The sequence below is a fragment of the Coffea arabica genome, chromosome 1c (assembly GCF_036785885.1).
Source record: "Coffea arabica cultivar ET-39 chromosome 1c, Coffea Arabica ET-39 HiFi, whole genome shotgun sequence".
NCBI classification, from domain to species: domain Eukaryota; kingdom Viridiplantae; phylum Streptophyta; class Magnoliopsida; order Gentianales; family Rubiaceae; genus Coffea; species Coffea arabica.
Window position 1 is genome coordinate 4,283,194 of NC_092310.1, and position 16,369 is coordinate 4,299,562.

A 16,369-nucleotide genomic window follows, 5' to 3' on the forward strand; every position below is an offset into this window, starting at 1 on the left:
GCAACCAACGCCGAGATGACAGGCAGGATCGAAGAAGCAGTTGTTGCCTCCCAGAGGGTCTCAAGGATGCCAGAAGGCCCCCCGAGATGGGTTCCCCAGTCATGAGCCGGTTATGGCACCGGTCATGGGTCCGGACATAGATCCGGATATGGGCCCAACATCGCTAGAGTGATTAACACCATAGCCGGTGGTCCGACAGGAGGGGATAGCCAAAACTCCCGAAAGAGAACTTACAGGCAGGCTAACCCGGACGTAACAGAGCTGAGTTCTCGGTTATCCGAGGTGATCACGTATGGCCCAAGTGATCCCGTCCCGACCGCGTCTAGCAGCCATGAGCTCTTGGTGATCGAGGTACTCACCAATAATTATATCTCAAGAAAGTGTACGTGGATCCAGGAAACTTAGTAGACGGCATGTACTACCGAACGTTCGAAAATCTGAAACTGACAAGAGAACAGCTCAACCCAATCAGGATACCCCTTATGGGGTTTGGGGACATGTTGTTCACCCCGAAGGGATGGTGACGTTAACGGTGACCGTCGGCCATCAACCTTGATGCCGAACCATCCTAATTAATTTCGTGGTGGTCAGGGCCGATTCTCCATACAATCTGCTTATGGGTCGGTCCACCTTGAACGCTTTGCGAGTTGTGTACTCAATGTACCACTTAAATTTCAAGTTCCCAACTCCCGCGAGAATCGCTGAGATGAGCAGCGATGATTATGCCGCGCGGGAGTGTTACCTAGCTACCTTGCAGGCTGCGTTCTCGTCGACATCCGAGCCACGGACCGAGGGCAGAAGGTCTAGCATTTTGTCGATAGACTGCATCGATCCTCACCAATCCGTGAAGCCTCAAAGGTTGGAGAGTGGAGACGAGGCCGAGGATATTATCTTGACTGTTGCTGACCCCAATCAAACCGTCCGCATCGGCACAAACTTGCCCGAGCCGGTCAAAGGCGGGTTGATCAAACTCCTTAGGGAGTACCAGGACGTCTTCGCTTGGACTGCTGAACAAGTGGTCGGGGTTCCTTTCCAGCTTATGCTGCACAAACTGAACGTTGATCCTAGAGTTCGGCCAGTAAGACAGAAGAGGAGACATTTCGGCCCGAAACGCAGCAAGACTGTAATGGAAGAGTTGGACAAACTCATGCCAGCACGGATGATGAAGGAAATCCAATATTCCACTTGGCTGTCTAATCCGATAATAGTCAAAAAGGACACCGGAGGATGGAGAATGTGTAGATTTCACCGATCTGAATAAGGCTTGCCTGAAAGACTGTTACCAAGTGCTCAGGATCGACACGCTGGTCGACTCGGCGATGGGATATGATGTTCTCTGCTTTTTGGATGCCTTCAAAGGCTATCATCAAATAAGCATGAGTGAGAAGGATCAATAAAATACAGCTTTCTACACATATCAGGGGGTCTATTGTTACACAACCATGCCCTTCGAGCTGAAGAACGCCGGGGCCACCTATCAACGGCTTATCAACCAAATCGTCAAAGCTCAGATAGGTCGGAATGTCGAGGCATACGTCGACGACGTCCTCCTCAAGAGCAAGGAGATCTCGGCATTCCTGTTCGATGTGAAGGAGGTACTCGGGGTCCTCCGAACCACTCGGATGATGTTGAATCCCAAGAAATGCATATTCGGAGTGACTTTGGACAAATTTTGGGGGTATCTGGTGTCTCGGTAGGGTACAGAGGCGAACCCTGACAAGGTGAAGGTTATTCAAAAAATATCCTCATTCCGGACCCCTCGCGAGATGCAAAGCTTGACCGGACGCTTGGCCGCCCTTAATCGGTTCCTATCGCAGTCTGCGGCCAAGACATTGCCTTTTTCAAGGTACTCAAGAAAGCGGACAAATTCACCGGACTATTGAATGCCAGCAGGCCTTTAAAGAGTTAAAAGAATATCTTCACTACCTCCCCACGCTCACGTCACCTCGTCCTGGAGAGACCTTATACCTTTACCTCTCGGCCGCGGATGAGGCAATCAGTGCCTTTCTGATTCGAGACGATGGGGTTCAGGTATCCATTTATTACGTCAACCGAGTTCTCCGAGACCCGGTACACCCGAGCTGAGAAGCATGTGTTAGGGTTAGTCCACGCGACCCGTAGACTAAAGCCTTACTTCCTAACTTACCCTGTAAGTCTGCGGACTAACCAACTAGTTAGGCAGATTCTGTCACGCCCCGAGGCGTCCGGACGACTCACCAAGTGGGCTATTGAACTAGGGGAGTACGACATAACCTACGAGTCCCGGACTGCTATCAAGGCCCAGGCATTGGCAGACTTCTTGGCCAAGCTCACCTTTCCTGTGAGCCAAAACGTCATTTTGGCTGAGACTGAACCTCAAAAGTGGATCTTATATGTGGATGGATCCTCCACTAATGATGGTAGTGGAGCCGACTTGCTCCTCAAGGACCCTCACGGAAAGACGTGCTCCTACGCACTTCGGTCTGATTTTGCCGCATCAAACAATGAATCTGAGTATGAAGCGCACATCGCGGGATTGCAGTTGGTTCGAAAACTTGGTGCCAACCAGATCTCAGTTTACAGTGACTCCCAACTCGTGGTGTGCCAGGTACTGGGAGAGTACGAAATTAGAGAGAAAAGTATGCAGCGGTATCTTTCTAAAGTTCAACAGCTGGCAGCCTAGTTCGAATCGTTTGACATTCAAAAGATATCCCAATCAAAGAATAGGCGAGCTGATGCCTTATCAAAACTCGCCTCCACTGCGTTTTCTACTCCCAACAAATCGATTCACATGGAGGTTCTGTCTGAACCAGGGTACCTCGAGGAGAAGGTCTATCCAGTGACCTCAGAAAATACTTGGATGAGCTCTTTCATTAGTTTCTTGGAATAAGGAATTCTTCCAAATGACAAGGCTGAAGCCAAGAAAATTCAGCGCAAAACGGCTAGATACGCGCTCCGATGTGGCAATCTGTACAAACGTTCCTATTTCGACCCGTGGCTGCGATGTGTCACAGTCGAAGAGGGTGAAACATTCTCCGGGAGATTCATGAAAGACTATGCGGGCCGCATGTCGGCCATCATTCGCCTTATTACTTGGCTATTTTTGGCTGACCATTCCGCAAGACGCCCAGGCATTGGTTCTGAGTTGTCCCTCATGTCAGCACCACGCACCCGAACATCATTAGTCAACCAACTTCATGATTCCTATCATCTCGCCATGGCCTTTCGACAGTGGGGGACAAATATCATTAGACCCTTCCCGAGGGCCATAAGTGGCTACACTTATGTCGTGGTGGCGATGGAATATTTCACGAAATGGGTTGAACTCGAGACTTTAAGAAGCATCACGAGCCAAGCCATCCAGAAGTTCTTCTGGAAGCACATCGTCTGTCGCTTCGGATTACTTCGAATCGTCATCTCTGATAATGGAAAATAATTTACAGATAACCCCTTCAAGGCGTGGTGCGAGGAACTTGGGATTAAGCAACATTTTACTTCGGTTGGACATCTCCAAGCCAACGAACAGGCCGAGAATTTTAAACGAACACTTTTACATGGCTTTAAAATGAGACTAGACCAGATTGGGACCTCCTGGCTAGACGAGCTCCCTAGTGTGCTCTGGTTCTATCGGACCACACCTAGAACGGCCACTCAAGAAACTCCATTCTCGTTAACCTATGGGTCCGAAGCGGTGGTTCCCGCTAAATTCCTTACCTCGAGCCCTAGGATAGCGGCCTATGCCGTCGAGGCCAACGAAGAAGAACGAAGGACTGATCTTGACTTCTCTGAGGAAAAAAGTGATGCTGCGGCAGCCCGGATGGTCCTATACAAGAATATCCTAACTAGCTATTATAATTCCCGCGTGAAAAATTTTCGATTCATCCCGAGGGACCTCGTCCTCCGAAAGAACTCGGTTAGTCGAGTTGAGCCACAGAACAAGTTATCTCCAAATTGGGAGGGGCCATACCGCGTGGTCGAGATTAGTCAAAATGGATATTGTAAATTGGCCTACCGAGATACTGTCTTAGTACCTAGGACCTGGCATGCCCAAAATCTCAAATTGTATTTTTCGTGATACTTACATATTATTTGAAGTTACTTACACCTATTCTGCGTACTTAGTTATTTTCTTGGCACTATCATGTGTTGTTGTTAAAGAAAATAGGTGGACAAACAAGTAGTAAACGAATAAAGAAGCAAGATATTAGAAGGCGGAGGCAACAGAAAATGGAAATTTATATTAATATTCAGGACGGGTATAAAAGTTTGCAAGTACAAAAGATTGAGATTTAGAGCCCTACTAAGAGTCTATAGCCTCGGCAGATCCCTGACCCGTGTTCTCGGCTTCCCTCATAGCCGCTCCACCATCTTCTTCGCCTCCCTCAAATTCCGCCATCTCGCGGTTGAACTCTGCCCGCACCTCGACCAGGTTCCTCCCAACTTGAATCCCTTTGGCCATGCGATCGCAAAGCTCCTGAGCGTTCTCGTTATAATTTGCTTTATCCTTAAACAAGTCCACTTGCTCTGCAGTGAGGAAGGGAGTGACCTCTTTGATAGCCGTGGTATAGCCAAACATATAGTTGGGCAGGGTAAGCTGACCGAGGTCATGTGTGAAAGTCTCAGAAGAGCGGAAGGCTTCTACTGCCGAGCTTCCCGCCTTGTTAATTGCAGCCTGAGTTGACTGCTCCTCCTGAAGTCGCCTCTTCTTTTCCTCTTCCAAAGCAGACTTCAAAGAGTTGACGGTAGCCTTGGACTGTTCTATCTCGGCCAAGCGTTCTTTACGGAGCTGTGTTTTTTTTTCCTCAGCCAGCTTCCTTTCCTCCTCGGCCAACTTCAGTTTTTGTTCCAGGACGTAAACCCTGTCCTGCAGCTCGGTAGGGGCCTGATTTTCAAGCATATTAGTGTAGCACTGCATCAACTTAGACAGGAAGGTCGAGGTCGAAGCCAACGCTACCGAGGTGCTTTGCATCAGCTCGTCCGGGGTCAATTTTTTGGCGTAAGAGTTATCTCTTAGCAAGCTGGAGTGGACTAGCAAGTGGTGGGCGACAGTGGGATCCAAGCATCGGTCGTTGACACTGACGTCCCATTCCGGGCACCAATGCCAACCGGGATGCCTCTTGTCGTCCCCAACCTCTTGAGACTGGATGAAATGCCGGTTCCATAAAGATGATCTCATGATCGGCACCTCGGGAGCATGCACTTGAACCTGCTTGCCCCGACCTGTTGGTGGACGAGCCACGATGATTACACCCCTGGCAGGCACCCCCTCTGGAATCGTGGATCCCTGGGAGCTTTCTGGAACTGTTATGGGGGGAAGATGAGCTGGAGTGGCTGCTTTCTTCCTTTGGGCTGTCAAGGTCTCCCCAGTTGCTTTCCTCTTTTGCTGTTTCTTCGCGACTTCAGCAGTGCCCGCGGTGATCAGGTCGAAAACTCTCACCATTGCATAAGACGAAAATATTACTACTTAGAATCAAAGTAAGAAGAAATACAAAGATATGAGACGAGAAATACGATATTTTTGAAGTCTAGTAGAGAAGTCAAGAGGATAATTCGAGCTGATAAGGGCTCGGCTGATCCCACCTTTAACTAGAATCACTTCGGGGTAGGCCCAACAGTTGATCTTGAGGTCCGACCCGGGGAGTTTTTGGAAGTTCTCCTCTTCGTGATGACCTGGAGAAGAATCCTTAGCCGAAGTGGGCGGCCTCCACCAAAATCTCCTAGGAAAATCATCGACGGGAACAAAATGAAATTGTGCTTCCATTCTTTTATGGAAGAAGACGCGTCTACCACTAACTTCTGCACGTGCTTGTTTCGGTTGCCGAAATAAAACCACTCCTTTTTATCGTTGTTCTTGATCGTATAACAGTGGCGGAAAAGAGTCACTGTAGGGGCTATTCCCTGGTTTCGACAGAGCAGTTCGAATCCAATAAGGATCCGAACCTCGTTAGGGGTTAACTAAGTGATCCGAACACCCCAGTACATTAGACTATCCTGGAAGAACCTCGTCATGGGCATTCTTAGCCCGGCTTCCAACTGGTCAACATAGACAGCAACTCTCTCTTTTGGGGGCTGCTCGGCTGTTTGGTGCCCCCGAGGTAGATAAATGCTGAAGCGAGGGTGGAAGGGGTACCGGCGGATCATCTCGTTTGCCTCTTGGAGAGTAACCACGCTGTGGTTCTGAGAAAGTTAGACGAAATCCACTGTTGACAAATCCAGAGGTGCGGCCGGCTCCAGCACCCCCTCGTCTCTTGGTATCTCAACCCCGAGGGCGTCGTCATATACCATCTCAGAGTCCACTTCGCTCGGATCCTGGGATGGCTCATCCCCACCAATTTCCTCGGCTGCCTCCTCCAGGCTGGAATACGAACTCTCCTCTTCTCCGACCGAATCAGGCCTCTTTGCTGCGTTGAAGTCCGGCGTCACTGTCTCTTTATGTGTTCTAACTACCCTAGCCATATTGATAAGGGGAAGGACGAAGTGAACTTACTGGTTAAGAAATGTTGAGATTCGTAGACTATCGATTCGGAGAATTCACACTCACTTCGGATATTTACTCTGATGCTTTTTTATGGTATGCTGGAAATGCTTGCGGTAAAATGTATCCTATTTATATAGATCAAGGGGACAGACGAAAATGTGAGGCGGTTAGGTTTCCCAAGCTGACAATCACTCTCCTCATTTATGACTACCAGCCCTTGTGGCCTTCTCTCACGCGTCCTTTTGTGTTGTCACTTAAAGCTGACACCCCCTGTCACTATTTCACATCTCACGCTAAGCCCATTCTGACACGGTGGCAGCCTCCTGTATCCGTACGGAAGCCCGGAAAAATACAGCTCACCTGGCCTTTCCTGAGGCTTGGGGGGCTTAGTGAGAAGGATCATTTTGGCCCTCATAAGTACGCGTACCTCGCTTCTGCTACTATTGAAGACCGCCGAAGGGACCGACTCCCCGATGTGTTGGACCCCGGATGAGCTCACCTCGACATGACCCCCACCAAAGGCCGGGGTCAGAGACGTGTCCCTGACCCTGTCTCCTTGTCAGGTCATAGGATGGTCAGGTTCAGATACAGTCTGACAACTGTTAGAGTTCAGAACGATTGATGGGACCTGCTGTCGCCGCCAATCTGTCAAGTAAAGCTGAAAGTCTGGGCGTGGCAGTCCCTAGAGAACGGGATCCTCTTAATCCTTTCTCCCTCTCATATAAATACTCCTAAGACTCTTGAGAAAAGGGTAAGAGTCTCTTAATCTAATTCAGTAACTTGACCCTTTCTGAAAAGTAACTAATTAGATCGTCGGAGGTGAATCAGGGGATCTAGCCCCGCATTACTTGCAGTTTGAGCAGGTGACTTTTGAGGAGTTTCACTTCCCCACCTGATGACACTCCAGCTGGTGAGGTAAGACCCGATCCACCCAAAAATCATCTCTTCATGTATCAACACATATTTTTAGTGTAAATAATTCTTTAATAAAAGTCTACAAATTCAACACTTACTTCCATATGATAAGATGATATAGGGTTACATCTAAATATTCTTAATAATTTAGCAAGGTCTTTCAAAATTCATAAATTAAACTTATAAATACTCAATGAACCCTACTAAAGAATACCACATAATTAACTTATATTCATCCCGACATTATGCATCTAAACCTTGATTTACTTTTCATACTGCCTCACGATTTCATGATTCAAATGTTTTTATTTAAATTAAGATCACATACCAAGCTTTTTTAATCATTTTATTTCAATGCAATACCTGTGTATCTAGTTGATTGTGAGTTACGCTTTCTCAGATTCAAATATAAATTTGCGAAAGTTTGGATATTTATCAGCCTTTGTGTTACGAATTCAAGCTCCACCTTGCACTCAAGAAATCCTCTAGACTTGATTCAATCACTTCCAATATTGCAATTGACACCATATCAAATGGCAAATAGAAGCTTAACCACCAAAACTACATCACATAGTTCAAAGTGTCAAGGCAGAACGAACCCTAAAAAGTTTGGTTGAAAAATGTCACAGCTCGGATTTTCCAATCAATGGGATTGTTTATGATGCATTTATGCCTCAGGTTCTTCACGTTGTCATTTATTCATGGTTTCGACAGTCACGTAATTGATTCAGAGTAAAATGTACTAAAAAACCTAGGTTGGGATTAAGTTTTGCTAACTTGAATTTATAAGGAATTTAAAGTTAAAATTTAAAAAATAAAGGATGAAAAAATTCATGTGGCCAAATGTGAATGACGGTTTGAATAATTTTTCCTTCTTGCTTAACATATTGTTTACTTGCAAAAATAGATTATTTTACTATTTTGTTCATATTTGTGTCGCAAAGTAAGACTTTGGCCTTGATCCATGGTCAAAAAGTTAAATGTTCCGTATGCCCATTTGACCATAGTAGCAGATAATTTGGGGCGCGCACAATCGTACATCCGATAGGCATCTAAAGTCAGGAAGATTAATTGAATTATTGAAAGGCCAAAGTAGCAACATAAAATGGATGGAGACTTTTCTTTTCTTTTCTTTTTTCCGGTGATTGGTTTAGTGGGAAGAGAAAACTGAATGACAAATTGCATGGGCCGGCCATAATGATGCATTTCGTTTGTCAACTTTTTTCACTGCTTCCAAGGGGCCTTCTCTTTTGATGTTTTTTTTATCTTTGTCCTTAAATAAAGAAATTAATTCATGAAATCACCGTTTTAGCTGATCAAGTCCAGTCCAATATTTCTCTCCATTTTCAATTCAAAATATCTTGTTGAAATTTCTGGTACTTGGACCAATCGGTGACAAAATATCAGTCAAGTCTTCTATTTTTTTTTTATGTGCATAATGCGGCTAGCCAATCATGTGACGCCCCCACATCTCCTTAAGGTGAACCAAAGGGTATCCGCGGGACGCCTGCCCAACTCTCGCCAGGACTCAAGCAATTCCATTCAATTTAAAACCAAACCGAACATTTCGAAGAGAGCAACATGAATACAAATAATGCGGAAGCGTTCAAACTTAACAAGTCACTTAACATGTAACCAGTACATCGGGTAATCATAATACGACTTAAATTCTAAATACACGTCAGGGCCCAAATTTTTACATTTCAATTCCAAAAGTACAACCCAAACCAGGGTACAGCAAAATATAGAAGAAATCCTAAACAAAAGTACAACGAAGGGTTTCTCCATACTTCTCCGAGATTCGGTCCTGTTAAGAAAAATAAAACTATAGAGTGAGCTAAACGCTCGTGAGGCCAAGAACACACATGCAAGCACATTGTTCAAATAGCAATCCCAAATTTATTAAATAAAACCGTGATATCTCAATAATCAACCATTCGAGCAGGAAAGTAATCAGAAACAATTCAAGGATACAGTAGCTCTCAGGAGCTAAGTTCCACTCGCTCTGCCGATGCCATTCGTATACCTTCCCGCAATGACCCTCCGTCAACCGGGTCGGTATTTCCATTTCTGTAAATCACCACTTACTTCCCTCCATCCACCGTACACCTCCAGGGTCCACAAGTCATTTATAAGGCGATACTCCACGAGTATGCCAAGCAAGACCTCTCATTAGGTCGAGCTTATATATCTCATGGCTCGCCCAGGTTCCCGACCAAGCCCATTGCCGGCTCGAGTCCAAGGTCGACCTATGAGTTTAGGCGTTCCCCATTCATTTGAAAGTCGAGGAGATTCACTCCAACGACGTATGTAGTCATAACATACCATTGCATTTCATTCATTCATTCAATACATTTCATTCATTCATTTGAAATTAGAACGAGTGTGATAAAGTACACACCCGCCCTTATTTTTAAAATCTCCAACAATTACCACAAATAAGCAAGTATCAAGGATTCACACACTTGACACTCACCGAGCAATTCAATAAGGATTATTTTCTGGAAGTTCAAGTGTCCACTGTAAGATCTTCTTGAATGTCTCCTTGTGTGCCTGGCAATTAATAGTGGATACTCACTCAAATATCTCAATTATCAAGGAAGATTGTACACTAGTACAATCTAAAGAATATTTCACAAAAATGAACCTCAATTACTCGTAAATCGAGGTTCAACTTGCATTTTATTAAGTACAATATTATTTGAGTTTTTATCATGAAAATCGAGGGCAAAACGTTTGAATAATACTAAGAGAATTAAGAGTTTTGGAAAAACTCCTTTGCCTTGAAAATTGAAAATTTTCAGTTTTATTATAAATTTTTGAAAATTTGTATCTCTCTCAATATAAGCCCAAAATTGGAAAATTTTATACCGTTGGAAACCTTTTGGAAAGTGTTAAAAGTTCTTAGAAGACACTTTTCCATGAATCTAAGTGGAAAGTACTCAAAAATGAGCTTGAAATCACTGTTCCAGAATGTTCAGGATTGAGCTGGGGTTGATTTTTCGCTAACTTTGGAAATTTGGCAGAATTCACTCGTTGCAAAATAGCTCTTGACATTTATAACTCATTTAGAGGTGCAAGTAAGGTTTAGGTCAGAATAAGCAGATTGAGAATTGGAGTTTCGAGCACCGAGATACGGTTGCTCGAAGTTGGGAAAATTCAAGTCTGGTTAACAATTTCCAGATTTGAGTTTCCAAAATTGGAACCTTAGCTAAGAGTCAAAACGAACTTGGATTGGTATAAATTTTTGCAGTATTTTACTCCTATATGAAAGGTATCTCTCTATCAAATTTCAGGGAAAAATACCCTCGGGAAGGTAGTTAATTAATCATCCAAAGTTCAGGAAAATTTCTAAAGCAACCTGTCTTTTGACTTCATTTTCCAATTCAAATCGTTTAATCAAGAAAGCTATCCAACCATGGTTCATTTGTGAAATAAAGGTCTAAGATACATCCATGATACCTTTGGTAAGTGTTTAGCATCAAGAACTTCAATTAATAAGATCACTCCCAGGTTTTGTCCCAAACCAGTCCAAGTAGTACGGTTTTTCCAAAACAGGGCAGTCCTCTTGTTTTTGTCACAACTCAGTCAATTTAACTCAGAACGGAGCATGGTTTATGTTGTTGAAAAATAAATTCATAGGGCTATAATATCACAGAAGAAATCATTTCGAAATTTGGCACCCAACTAGTTCAAAATCGGGCATCAATTTGCTGCCTTATCACTTCGTTCCAGTTGAACAGAGCAACAGGACAGCAATCTTAAAACGTTTGGTTCAGCTCAGTCACAAAGAATCAGAACGTGCATTTTATCTCAAATTAAAGCCTGGAATGTCTAATTTCAAACGCCACTAACGGCACTTGATTTCGACATCCGAGGACAGAGTTATGGCCGAAACACCACCGCTGGTCAGAGCCATACGTGAACAGTTTCCAGATTTGCTAGTTTCACAAAAAAAATTCATTTGTCCAACCAAACCTCAATATTTTTCAATGAAATTTTTCACACATCTAATACGTCATATAAACATCAGATTCAAGCCATTAGATCATTTAAAATTGGCCTTAAAATGGCCGAACAAGGCAGGGGCAAAATCGGAAACTTTTGCTTCTTGCACCCAATGAAATTTCTATCAATTACACACCATTAATCCATCATTTTAACCACTAAACCAACAATATATCCACCATCAATCGTCAAATCAGCAACAACCCAAGAGTGAGAGTTCATAGAGCCCACTTTCACATTTTTCAATAATATCAAGTCATCTACTTACATGCAAGTACTTAGAGATGCATATCTACTACTATAAATCAAGTTTAAGGTGATGGATCATGTTATACCTTCTTAATGTACTAGATCAGAATTTTTGGCCCTTGAAATGCTCCAAGAAATCGTGATTTTCGGCACCCTTTTTGCAGCTCAAAATGATCTCCTAGTGTTAAGCTAAGTGTGGTGCAAGTTTGGTTGAATTTGGAGATGTTTTGGTGGTGGTTTGAGTAAGATTTGTGAAGTAAAATGAAGAACAATGGAGCTTAAGAGAGAGAGAGGGCTGGTCGGCAGTCTTGAGAAGGAAGAGAGAGAGAGTGATCAGATTTTTAAACTTCCAAGAGAAGATACTAACTTGTGGCCACAAATCACCCATTAGTCAACTCACATTAGGGGGCGTTTGGCGCGATTAGGGTTCGATTTCTCGCGCGTTTGGTTCACTAGTGCACTAAACCTCTAATGCACTTATATTCATGTAAATATTATTCACTCTTAATTATCCCGAAATAAGGGTCTAAAGTCCCTCAAATAAAGTCGCGCGTGTAAAAACGCATACCGTCAATTTTAACGCTATAACGCGAAACCTCCGAGAAATTCTTATAACGATTGTACTACTAACTATCACTTGAGTATTTATTCATAAGATTACCTATTTTAGGACCATAGTACAAGTCTCCAATATTCCAAACTTATTGTACTCCCACGCGGTAAAATCTCCGAGCACTATTCACTATTTTTACTAAACGCACTCCAGGAAATTAATTTTTGAGACGAGTCACTTTAAAAATATAACGAAATTATATTATCATGTATTTAGGTCTAATAAGACTAAAAAATATTCCTCGTGGCAAAACTCCAATTAAATAATTTATTAAGCCATAAATTAGGCTTAAAAATAATAGTTTTTACGAGTCCTCACAAATCATGCTTTGATCTTTGTGGTAGAAATGATGGAGAGTGAGTTCGATTCCAACCGCATGAAGAAAAGGATTTTTGTCTACCCAAATATACTACAAATTCCACAACGATGTTGGTGTTAGTTATGCATTAATGATTGTCACAATATATGAGGGATTGCACCTTATACTGGAATTATTTTTAAAAATATAGTATAAAAAAGTAATGGGGTTAGGTAGTCCATTGAATAGGGCTACCCTTTCTTCCTTTCCATTCAACATGTAACTGTTTTACAAATTCAACACCACTTAATAAGTTCAACAGATGAATTTTTATTTATCAAACATCCAAAGCATCTGAATATCTGAATGAATTCAGTTTCAGCACTTTTTTATGTTATCAAATAGACACTTAGTCTTTTTGTTGATTATTACTCAGAAGGTCATTTTTTCAAACACATGTAACGGACAATCTAGACAGATGTGGAATCAAAAGAGGAACGTGGCAATAGTTGCTTTTTTTTTTTTACTTCTTTGGTAAATGAAAATCATCTATTTTCGTCCTTCACATGTACAAGTTGAAGCAAAGTGGCGACTGGTCTAAATTCACAAATAGCTAGTTACGAACCTGTATGAGGCATGAAAAAAATTTTCAACTAAAAAAAATATGCATAAGTACATGTATTTAAATTATTCTTCACCAATTTATAAACCACTATTAGGTTCATGATTCAAATCTTGATCTTGACAGTTAGAGTTGGGAAGGCTGGCAGGACAGGTGTGAGGATAAAAAAATGATAATGACAACGTGCTATGAAATGAACCATTTCTGCTGGAATTATGAATTACAGCGGTGTATTTATTACACAAGCCTAAATATGGCCAGGCACATAAAGAGAGAAACAGTCTTATGAACATGAGCAATCAATTGGTAACACTATGAAACACTATTGTAAGCAAAAGAATTATCAAAAGCATGAAGGATTGAATTTGGGTCTGCACAAAAACATTAGTTTGTAATTCCACAGTGATATTAGTGTTAGCATTATTAATGCTTGTCACAAATGTTCATATGTGGGATCATTCTAAACAAAACAAACAAATAACTATAGGTTAGGTAGTCGATAGCAAACGTTTTAAGATATATTATACTTACCCTCTTTATGATTTATTGTTTTTTTCATAATTTTTCTATGATTTTAAAAGATATACATAATCTTTCAAAGGTAGAGTTTGTATGAGGAATTATTCCTTACTTTCTATTAAAAATTGAAAGTATTTTCCGTCATTGTTCTAATGCTATAAAAAATATTTTTAAACCCAGATCGGGAAATGAATCGAAAGAGCTTTTAGTTCGTGATTCGATCAGTTCGACCAGTTCAATTTCGATTCAAAGGTTTAATAATTTTTATTCATTTTAATGTTAAATAATGTGAGTAAAGCTAAAATATTTATTCTAAACAAAAAAAAAGTTAGTAAATTTGGTTGAACCACCCAACTTTTATTGATTTTAACCAGTTTGATCGATTCAATTAAACTTTTAAATCAACTATTAAACCGAACTGAAAACATGGCCTCAGCCAACCAACCGGTCCAGTTTGGTCTTCAAAACACTAATAAGAAGAAGACGAAAAAATGGTGGTGTCCCCCAAAGGTCTTCTTAAATTTTGATTTTGCCTATTTCTTTCTTTTCCCAGTTTATCAGTTTAAATTTGGTGAAAATGGAAACTATAGAAGCAGTTATGGGCTGAGTGATTTCATTATAGACCCAATATCTGAATCTATATAACCCATACTCTACGAGTAGCCTTGGGCCTATGGCAGCCCATCATCCTTTTTCATCCTAAACTTTGACTCTGCTTTGCTTCATAGGCAACGAGTTTAAGGACTACTAAGTCCAGGAACCACTACAGGGCCCTTTGCATTCAGAAATCTGCCCAAAACTGATTCAAAAATGTCCTTGCATTCATTAAATTCGTGGGTCTATTTGTGAGGCTGAATGGCTAATAAACCTACTATTAGATATCCAGTTGTGGTCAAAATCGATGCCAGCCATTTCTTTGTATTGTGATAGTGAAGCCATTATGTCTAGAGCGCTAAATAGAATATATAACGGCAAATCTAGACGTACAAGTCTAAGACCGAATATGTTAGACAACTATTGAATGATGACAATGTCACAGTGGTGTATGTTAGTTCATTCAACAACTTGGCAAATCCATTCACTAAATCTCTCTCAAGAGATGTAGTGAAAGCAACGTCATTGGGAATGGGATTAAAACCCTTTGTCTAGAACCACTAGTAATGGTAACCCAACCTTTCTTCTGACACTAACACTAAATAAAAGGTTTAAAAGGTAATACCAAATTATTAATAAGTAATTGTGAGCACTAGAAATTATATTATACCATTCCAAGGTACTAGTGCAGTTTGGTACTTAAGAGGATGAGCATCATACTCTTAATGAAGTTAAATATACTTTCATAGTGCCTTCATAATAAAGGCTTGAAAAGTACTTCACCTATATGATCATAGGAGTGGTGCCGCTCCTACCAAAAGTGGGGATTTTCTTTTGTAAATGATCATGAATCTAAGATGGATCACTGGGCCAGTAAAAGTGCTCAATCATTTCGTGAACTATTCTATGAAAGGGATATAATCTTGTGTGTGCTATTTCTATTTTAACTTTAAAGTCATGGTTTAAGCTATGTAGCCACCTTGACTTGTTAGAACAAGTGAAATATTTGCACTAAGAAAAGGGTTTAAGTTCAAAAACACCTTTCTCTATGCAAGATAATATCAGTGTTGATTTATTTTCATTACTAACTAAGTGGGGGATTGTTGGTAATAGTTTGTAATGAGAAAGTTGAAGTTCATTGTTCCACATTGAAAGAGGATAGAGTGTTCATTGTTTAAATATGTCTTTGTCTTCTTTCCTTAACAAATTTGTTTCAAATATTAGTTTGGAGGAAAAGTTTGGTGGATAAGTTATTTCAATTTATATTTCATTCACTTGAATATAAATTGAAAGATATATAAAACGTCTTGACAAGGGCACTTGGGGCTTTCTGATTAGGGAGGGGTGCTAATTGATTGTTTGAAATATTTATTTTAGGTAATTAATTAGAGGTAGTTAATGACAATTACATTTAACAGATATATCTGTTAAATCGTTAACTATCTATACAACTCTTCATTAAGAGTTGCATCCTTAATGGTGTCTTGAATAGGTGTTTCAATTCTTTAAAATTGTAGAACTTTGACAGAATTAAACTACTTTTGTTGATAGTTCTTAGATTTTGTTGTATCCTAGTGGTAATTTGTCTAGTATAGAAGCCAATAACACTTTAAGGAAAGTGTTTTTTTTCACGCATCAAAGTCTCAATGTCTGCTTAGTTTAAATCAGTTCTTTACAATATTTCATCATGTCTTCCTTAGAGGTCGCCATTGTTATTACAACCTCATGAACTGGTGATTTGAGGTATTGATCTTGGGAATGAAGGAGAAAACAGGGCAACTTTGAAAGTGGAGAATTAAATTAGATGCCACGTGATGAATGCAGGGTCCAGGATTAGCACCAATACCATTAAATAATGTAGTTTCAAGGAGTAAATGTGCACATAGGATCTGTATTGCTGCTTTGGTATTCTCACACTACAACAAAAATGGCCTTTAACAGCATTTAAAGGTGTCAGTATAGATAATCTAACCTGACACTTTACCTTTTCTCACACCTCGGACGAGTGTCGTCCCTTCTAATGTAGGGATAGGTATATAGTATTCAAATGTGTCAAGAAAACTATGCTGTTATAACATCTCATCTGCCAACGAA

General features: G+C 41.3%; 2 protein-coding genes across 2 annotated transcripts; both read left to right on the plus strand.

The window, feature by feature from the left end:
* Positions 1-2,020: 2,020 nt before the first annotated feature.
* LOC113736576 (uncharacterized) lies at positions 2,021-3,415 on the plus strand. The gene is made up of 3 exons (XM_027263618.2): positions 2,021-2,587; positions 2,687-2,809; positions 2,891-3,415. Exons 1-3 carry the CDS (start codon positions 2,021-2,023, stop codon positions 3,413-3,415), a joined length of 1,215 nt encoding a protein of 404 aa, XP_027119419.2.
* Positions 3,416-3,544: 129 nt separating this feature from the next.
* Positions 3,545-4,054, plus strand: LOC140038448 (uncharacterized). The gene has a single exon (XM_072083808.1). The coding sequence runs from the start codon at positions 3,545-3,547 to the stop codon at positions 4,052-4,054; it is 510 nt and encodes a 169-aa protein (XP_071939909.1).
* The last annotated feature ends 12,315 nt before the right edge of the window (positions 4,055-16,369 follow it).